Source organism: Parus major, chromosome 12 (genome assembly GCF_001522545.3).
Source record: "Parus major isolate Abel chromosome 12, Parus_major1.1, whole genome shotgun sequence".
NCBI classification, from domain to species: domain Eukaryota; kingdom Metazoa; phylum Chordata; class Aves; order Passeriformes; family Paridae; genus Parus; species Parus major.
In genome coordinates, this window is record NC_031781.1 from 3,388,951 (window position 1) to 3,398,301 (window position 9,351).

General features: G+C 39.0%; 1 protein-coding gene across 1 annotated transcript; it reads right to left on the reverse strand.

Moving 5' to 3' along the window:
* Positions 1-8,114: 8,114 nt before the first annotated feature.
* On the reverse strand, positions 8,115-9,345 carry LOC107210151 (protein BTG1-like). The gene is made up of 2 exons (XM_015640555.2): positions 9,218-9,345; positions 8,115-9,095 (listed from the first exon to the last, which is right to left on the reverse strand). Exons 1-2 carry the CDS (start codon positions 9,333-9,335, stop codon positions 8,743-8,745), a joined length of 471 nt encoding a protein of 156 aa, XP_015496041.1. The 5' UTR covers positions 9,336-9,345; the 3' UTR covers positions 8,115-8,742.
* Positions 9,346-9,351: the final 6 nt, after the last annotated feature.

Sequence of the window (9,351 nt, forward strand, 5' to 3'; positions counted from 1 at the left end):
ACTCTTAATCATTAAAAAGCTCAGCTTTGTCTTTTTATAAAGAGGGCAACTACCTTTAGGTTTTGCATACAAGGTTTTCAGTTCCTCTCTTTTTCTGCAGCACAGTGAAATGTTTGTTATAACACAGGACAACAGGCTGTAAATGGTAACCTGCCTTTCACAGTGTCTCTTGGGCAGCAGGTGTCCTCTGACACAGGGAAAACACTCAACAGCTACTGAAAAACGCTGGTGGAATGAGGTGAGAGGCATCACTGATGTGGCACACATAGGAAAGAATAATATTGGGAACAAACTAGAGAACAGTTTGGCTGCATCCACATGAATTCCATTGTGAAAACAGTGCTTACAAATTCAGGGGGAAGAGAAGGAAGGATAAACAACACTCAGTGATTTTCAAACAAAAAGAAACAAATGCCAATTAAAGACATAAGCATGTACTTGGGGGGAAAAAGGGTTAAAAATTGCAAATTAGGCATGAAACAGGAGACAACAATATAAATGAAGAATACTTACTGGTGTAACAGTTGAACAATATGTTTTAGGGCTACTACTTCATTGGCAGTTTTAATGAAGAACAAAGATAGCTGTAAATAGGCATAAAGCTGAGATGCTGAAAATGGAACTCCACGTTTTTGTTTAATTATGTGCATGAAGCAGTGGAAATAACTCATTACAGCAACATATTCAATATTTAGTTTACAAGCAGTTACCCACACTGAGAGATAGGTTACAAAAAGAGCAATAAGCCAGCAGTGTCACCCCCAAAAAAATCCAATATTCAGAAGTATTGAAGTAATCACCAAAGGAAAAGACTGCTGTGAATTTGCAAGTATTCTACAACTGATTAGTAGAAGGTATATGGGAGGGAAAAAAAAAGTATTTAAGATCCTGTCTGATATGCTGAATATGTTACAGGTAAGTTTTTCCAAAAGCATAATTGGTTACCCCCACGTAGTTAACAAAGCTGATACCAGATCTCAGTATTCCCAACAACAGTTCCCTGTGAAGTGATAGTGGGACAGATAATTCTCTTTGCAAAAGGAGCTTCCAGGCCATTTAAAATACTGCTGCCAGTTAGAACAGACTACAAAAGGCTCATTGCAATATAGTGTTACACTGGCCAGTCCAGTACAAAAACAGGAGCTATAATAAGGCTGAAAGAAATGCCTCATGGAAGCACTGGATTCACATTCCCTTTTTATCCCGTGCTGGTTACTGTCCCAATTCATTGTCAAGATGTGGTGTCTGCCAGTAAACAAACATTCATTTCTCTTCATTTCATGTTGAGGCAAACATTTAACAGGTTTAACAAGAAAAGATTATGTGAAAGACAGATTCTGAAAGGGAAGCAGGGAAGGGGAAAGGACAACAAGCACTGGTATGTGCTTTTCTGCTGATTTCTAGTCACAAACTGAGACAGCCCCTTCTGGATCACAGCTAAAATGAAGCCCTTTGGGGATGCTCAATGTCCACTGCTTTAGAACACATTTAGAAAAATAAATCAATATTCAAGGTTTGAGGAAAGAAAATATTTTAGAAATCACCACACAGCTTCCCTGAATATACCATCAAGCCATATGGTGCACACGTACAGTTGTGACACAACACAGATAAATTATTTTCCTTTCTGCTGAGGCGACTCACAGAAGAGCTCAGGTTTCAGCTACAATTAAATCTTCATTTGATCCTTCAGCAATTGGAAACAGCTCCACAAATCTAACACAGGGCTCAGTTAAACAGTGCAAGTGCCTCAAGTGTTCATCCAGCCCTGAGCCAGAAGGCCTTAAATGCTAAACACAGGAGGAATTCCACTGACTCCTCAGAAGCAACAGCTTAAAAAGCATAGCATTGAGTCATTGAAAAAGGCCTGTCAGAGACATTAGCTAAACATCAGTGAAAAGACTAATGACAAAATCAAGTGTTGCATAAATATCACTGCTCATGACTCTGAATTAATTTTGTTCAGAAAAACCTCCATCCATCAAAATACCTAATTCCACATCAAATGTTCAGCACTTCTACTAAATTCAAGTACATACTTAATTACTCTTAATTGATGACTTAGCATGCACACATCAACCACTTCAAAAGTTAACTCACAAGCCACATCAAAATATCCAATGGTTTCAGTATCAGTCTATCACACTGTGAGGCAAAAAGAACAAAACAACCCTCTGCCAACATATTTGTGCATCTTTTTCCTACCAAGCAGGTAGGATTACCAGGGAAAAATAATGTCCAGAACTCTTGCATCATCCCTAACATGCAGTCAGGAGAGATGTGACCTCTAGTACATATAGAAAATACCCAGCACACTTCCCAGAAGAGATGATTTGTATGAGTAATACATTATTTTGAGCCCTAAATAAAACATTGTCTCATCATACACATGATGAGAATTCTGTTCCCATTTATTCTTGATAAACCAAATTCACAGAGTGAGATAAGGCAAGCCTAAGGGGTCAGCCTTTGTAGTAATCCATCCCAAGAATATATAAAAGGCGAAGCACTGTAGTAAGTTTATGTTCTTTTCCATCACTCCTACATGTGTCTTTATGCAAATTTAACCCTCAGGTTGCACATTTGCAACAGAAACATTCACAGAAGGTTGTTTTGATGCTAATGATGCTGAATAAATAATATGTAGGGGACTAGAGCCAAGTGTCAACTGCATATTGGTGTCATAGATATGTACAGTTATTAAAGTAGAATTTCATATAAAAATGCAGAACACAAGGAATTCTCATTAGTATTAGATCACCTATACGCCTCATGCAAAAGTTTAGGTCTTGCAGGTAATGTAATTTCTAAGTATTTGTAAATATTTATAAATAACAGGCAAGTTCCTTTCTCTCTTCAGAGTCTCAGTGGAAGAAAGCAAGTTCTGTGGTGACACTCAGTGTAAAATGAAGTTTAGTAGTTTGAGGATACAACAATCTCGCTTCTATGCAGCGTTCTCTTCTGACTACCCAGAAGTGCTGCAGCAACCAGGCCCCAGACAGATCATGAAGTATTTTATGAAGTATTTTATCTAGAACCTACCTTTTTCCTCAGTTTCTTGTGTGTTTGTTCATTTTTCCATTCATGTAGCAGAAAATCCCAGGAGTTACACAAGTAATATCAGTCATCTGAGGCCAAAGTCACTAACTGATCATTGAAATGATCAATTTAAACCCAGTTTGCATGACTGGGCTCTTGCCTCATCCCAAACATCACCCTTCAGGCACAACAGCTGTACAGTAAAAACTGCTTCATCAAGTTCACTGTACTCCCTACTACACAACTACAAATAAAGCTGATAAGAATTTATCTCCTAAAAAGTTTATATTGAAATATGCTGCATCACAGCATCTACAAAGACTGAATTTACTTTTATACATGGATTTTTCTTTTAAAAATGTGTTTTGTTTCAGAGATGAACTTTCATACTTGGCATATCTCCAGGATTATGATTTTATTTCTCTAAGATGGGTATTTATTTAGCACTAGAGGTTTGCTTGAAACATTATCAAACATTTTGATGATTTAATATTTCTTCTTCCTACTGTTTTGAAGTTATTTTATCAAGAGAGATATTTGCAGCTTTGTCTCTCAATGACTTAAGACTAATTTGCTATTTAGTTTAGCTGAACAGACATTGTCTTTTCCAGCTTTTATTTCTTTAGATTTTTAAGAACCACTATGAAAAATAGCTGATATTATAGAACAGCTAACAAGGCTATGCAAATATCACCATCAATAATCCAGAGGCCAGTAGTTTAATGCAATGATAATACCAAGGTGGTCACAAATCACAGCTTAATTTGCCCCCTCATTGCCTCCTGACACTTTGTAGACATTAATAGTCCTGCTGATTGCAAACGAGGGGCAACTGAATCTCCCAAACAGAAAAAAGATCCTTCTATGTAATTCCATCTCAAAATGTATTGCCCACCAAAGTTATTCAAATTACAAGCTAAAACCAGCAGTTTACTTCTCAATGAAAATTTTACATAGCCTTCTAACAGAAAGCAAAATATCACTTGTTATTCCTGGAATAAATTCATTCCCCAGAAAGAAAACCATGAAAATAAATAAGTCTATTACTTCTATATCAGTTATATTACTGAGAGTGACTCTGGAACCATGAGAAAAATAATTTATAAAAGCATCAACCTTATTAGTCAGGAGCCAGCATACCTCTATTACCCAAGAATACAAATCTTCCCACTCTGCCATGGCAACGTGGATCAGCCTGGAGAATCACAAACAGCCAAAGTGATGGCTGAGTGCTGCTACACTGAAACAGTGTGAGGCAGAAATTAAGATTAGATCCAAATTCTCAGTCATAATTAAAGAAAACCAAGGTGAAACAGAAAAAAAGCCAACATACGCAGATTATTGTGAAGTTAAAAAAAAATCTGAAGGAAGTTAAGAAGATGAGAGGAAAATCCATGATTCAAATAGCCGAGAAAATCAGTTATACAAAGGTAAAGACCTTTTAAGATACATCAGCATTTAAATGAATTCTAGATTTGAAAAGAGGAAGATGGTAAAATTACTAAAGTGATCAGCAAAATGCTAGAAGTGATCAGTATTTGTGGGTGTAATTGTATTTGGCAATGTAGATAACTTTGTACTGCATGAGGATAACAAAATAATGGAAATCTACTTATGACTAGAGCAGAAAATATAAAACCCTAAAATTTATTTATTATTAAAATTTATTACTTTTATAAGGAAAAACATAACCAGGGAGTCTAGAAAATGTCCAAGAGAATTGCCTTAGGATATCAGTGGGACCCCAATGTCTATTTCCAGTGCATCTGGGAACAAATTGAAAGAATCTCTAGAGTAAGTGTCCCAGTCTTAAAAAAATTAACAACTAATAATTGCAAGAGACTTACAAGACTTTGAATCGTGAATTAAATGTAAAAAGGAGGTTAATTTATCAGGTATGAATTCACTTCATAATAAAAGTATAGTTCAAAGGAGAACAGTATCATTAATGCAAATCAACACAGCTGTACAGAAAGCTTCTAAACAAACCTGAGATTTGTCCTTTGTGTGAGCAGCCACAAACTCATTATTTAGGTTTTTTACTAGGCACTTCACCTAAAACACATGGCATTCTAGATAAAATAACAGTGAAGAACACATTACAGGAATTAAAAGTGGGTTAAGTGAAAGACCTGGTGTTTTTAGGAATTCTGTCAGGACTTCTGCATTGTTCTCAGTGAAGTGAAGCTCGCAGCACTGTCAGTGCTGGTGAACAGCAAATCGTGGTGGGAACAGAGCGAGCCAGATCAGTTGGTTCACTGCACTCATTCCCTGGGAACACATTCTTGGGCACTTATTAAAAATGGAACAAGTGTTGGCAGAAGGCATGTATGTAAATCCCAGTTAAAAGAAAATTATTTATGCTCAAACTTTAAAAGCTTAATCTTTTTAATCCTCTAAATACAAAAAACAGGCTTAATTTGATGCCAATATAAAGTGCTACACACTGAAAAGCCTTTCATCTTAAGGATAAGGAAATAAGGATACCAATGGTTAAAAACTAAACCTAAACATCCCAAATTTCACATTTTAATTTTACCTAGCTCTAAAGGTAATAGAATCTGAAACAAGTACAGACAATCCCCTTCTCTCTTGAAGTTCTCATAACAAAACCATTCATCTCTGTGCTCTTAGGTCCAGCTAACAAGTCAGGGTGGTGACAATAATTGCAGTACAGAAGTAGCCAGGCAATATAAACTAACAGGACCTTCTGTCTCAGGTGGATTTTACCACTCAGACAAATGTTATGTAATTAATTTGGCAGCAAGCCAATATTTTGGATTGCAAATGCACGCTTTTGTTCCTCACTATTCCAGCTTTAGTTACCCAACAGTTAACCCATCCTCATCCAAACAAGCAGGTACTGATTCTTCTCCATGTGTTTTTACTGTTTCAAGGAGGCCAGCATGCAATAATCCTCCCTGCAGAATCCAAACCAGTCTGTTCTAAGTCATGACTGGCGAGATGTGGTCAGTCTTGTGTGACAAGGACGTCACTTTAAAGATGTCAAGGTTTTGCCTTGTTTGTTGCAACAGCAGAACACAAAACTTAACACCTTGCAGGGAAAACAAAGTTGATTTTCTTTACCTCCTCCAAATAACTGCCTCCCCGAATTACTACCAAGCACTCTATTCCCTCAGAACAGCTTTTGTGCTGTCAGTACATCTTTGACATTTTTAAAAGCAACAGAATGCAGTTCTAGATAGCACAGATATCACGGTGTTTTTACTTGCAGCTCAAGTGTTTTCTTTGCTTCAGTGGGTTTTGTTCAACTCCCCCGGTGTCCCCCACCTATTTGTCTGCAGAGTGACTTCAGCTCTGTGCAAGTAGCTTAAATAAATGAAACTTAACTTGCATTAAAATGCCCATTCAATGATAGACATCAAACCTACAGAGAGCAAAGGACACTGGAGAAGTGGTATTATATAACATCTGAAACATCCCATTGCTTGGGGGAGGATTAATAAAAGCAGCAGAATCCATCATGGCTGGATTAACCCAGGCTCTTCTCTGCTCTTGTCTCCATGTCTGTCATGAACAGACACACCAGGCAAGAACACAACATCTGAAGAACCTGCTGTACCCTCCTTCACCTCAAACCACACCCAGCAGCTGGAAATCATATCCTGTCTCCCAAGACATCTTCAATTCCACTTCAAGTGTTTCCTGCTATGGAAAACCTCCTGTTCAGCTGAAGACTTCATACCTATCTTTTCCAGTGGGCTGTTAATATAATGTACAGCAAGACCAATTACCTTTCAAATGAAATTTAATCAAAGAAGGCACCTCACCCTTAGCAGATTTAAAGTTATTCTGTTCAATTACTGACAAATGTGTCAAATACATCCCTTAGAGGTCCCAAGGAAATAGGATTACCCACACTGAATATTCATCAGAGAGGAAAAGGAAAGTGTTACTGCCTCCCCAAGAGAATAAAACAATGTCATGAGAACCGATTTCCAATCTTATCTAATAAAAAGGCAATTTGCCACCAGACCTTTAACACCCATTTGTTAAAGTAACCCAGAAACTTATTTATTTTGGAGTGATAGACTAGAAACACACAATCAATTTTTCACAGAGTTTTAATTACTAAGAAAATTGCACTATGCATTTCCTCCAGATTAAACAAATACCACTAGACAAGCCTGCCTCCGAGATAATAAGCAAACAGCAAGAAGCGAGCCACGGCTTTTTCCAAGGCAAACAAAGAAAAAACCTCTTTGAGAGCTGGAGTTCTGCCCTTTCCAGTTTGCCCAGACTTGCCCCTTCCCTCGCTGTATGTTATACCATGTTATTGACATAGCACAAGGAAGGTTTTTTTGCTGACATACTCACTCCAGACAAAGCTCCCTTTCATCAAGTGTTCAACCGTGCTCCAACACCAGGCTACAGAAATCAGCAATGCCAGGCAGCCTCCTATGGCTGAATTAGAAACCACTGCTTCTTAGAATAGGAATCACAATATCTGTAAATTAATCCTTTACTGGGATATCAACACTAAGAATATCCACATAAACCAGCAACACAGAGTTCCGTCATTACATCAAATCTACTGTATTTGATACCCTCACTAAAACAGTGCCCAACTGGTATTAGAGACCCTGACAAAAATAAGGAACTCAAAGCCAGAAAGAACAAGATTTACCTTCCAGAAAAGCCAAGGCAGTCACAGCATTAATGATAATTTTCACTCAAGCTTCCTATATGGTGTAAAGTTGCAGTTTTAATCCCCAACTCCATTTCTTTATAAACTCAAGTTGTTTTTGTTTTTCTTTTTTGCAACAGATCAAATATTAGAAGACTACCTTTGCTTCCCTTCAAAACCAAAAGAAAAATCCACCCAGTTCTACACAGATTATTCAGCTTAAGATAGGCAGCTAGCAAGCTTTGCCAAAACTGAGTGTTTTGTTCTGATCTGAAATAAAGATGTATGTTCCCCACTACACCTCTTTAACTACAAAGCTTTCTGCAATTATTAGAAATGGACAGAATAAGCTTTGAGAGCCATGTTAAAAGCCTAGGAAAAAAAAAAAAAAACAAAAACAAAAACCAAAACAGAACACCAAAACAAGTCAGAAGCATTTTAAGCAAGTCTTTATTTTCCTACTCCCATAACTGGAGATAACAAGACAACTAATTCCCCACTTCTTTTTGCTAAAATATTGGGGTGTGATGGAACCCCGCCCTCAAATAAATGCATGCTTTGAAAAAGGAAAAATTAAGAGTTATTTCTGTGATTTGTGCCTCACAGTCAAACTTGAATGACCCTGAGAGAAGTCTGTGCAGACAAATCACTGGAAAGATTCACGTGCAGTTTGTTAGTTTCCCACCCCCCTTTGTGTTACTGCAAATTGCAGATTTTTTTTTTTTTTAGCAACTACCAATTTTGACTAAAACCCATCATAAAGAGTGCTACAATACTGCTTTTTATTACAAATAGGCAAAACTTTTTCCAAAATATAAATGTGTAAAACAATCCACCGACTGTACAGAGCATTTACAGGACACAACCCAGAAAGGAACATGCAGCATAAAGAACTGCTTTATACATTTAGCCCTTGGCTACGAAGAACTTGGCAGTATACCACGACTTTAATGACTATAGGGTGAAAAAAATAACTAAAACCAAAAAAGCTCGGTTACATCTAACTTTACCACGAGGTTGGGATACATACAACACCGTACAGGGAAGAGTTGTTTTTAACTAGAAACCGTCATCATGTTGTAACTCTTGGAAGGGCTGGATCTGCCAATTCTCCACTCCTCCTTGCAGCTGGTCCTGCTCTCCAGCTGTTTGGCCGCCTTCCCCCCAGGCTGGGGGCTTTCGTACAGCACACAGATAGACCCGTCCTCACCTATGCGATAGGACACTTCGAAGGGGTCGACCCACAGCGTTAATTCACTGGGTAAGAGCTGGAAGAGCCTCTCGTGGCTCAGTCCGATCATCCCCGCCGCTTTTCCTATCAAGGGGTCCATCTTATGGTTGATCCTGATGCAGCGGTAGCCGGAGCCCTTGGAGGGCACCAGGGGGAACCAGTGGTGCTTGTAGTGCTCTGCGGGAGGGAACAAAGAGGAGCTTCTGCGCGGGGGCTGCGCTCCGCCGGACCCCGCGGGATGCGGGAGGGACGCGGGGGGACGGAAAGAGGGGATGCAGGGGATGCCCCCCGGCACTCACCGCGCATCGCCTCCTGCAGGCACTCGCGGAAGCACCGCAGCTGCTCCTCGCCGACCCCGCCGGCGGCCCGCAGGAGGCGGGTCACGAACGCGGCCGCCGTGGAGATCTCGGTCCTCATGTCCGCCCCGGCCCCG

Excerpts from the sequence above, each read along its gene's own strand:
- LOC107210151 (XM_015640555.2), bottom strand. The coding sequence starts at position 9,335 with ATGAGGACCGAGATCTCCACGGCGGCCGCGTTCGTGACCCGCCTCCTG. Across the intron at positions 9,096-9,217 it reads CCTGCAGGAGGCGATGCGCG|AGCACTACAAGCACCACTGG; the intron begins GTGAGTGCCGGG and ends TCCCTCCCGCAG.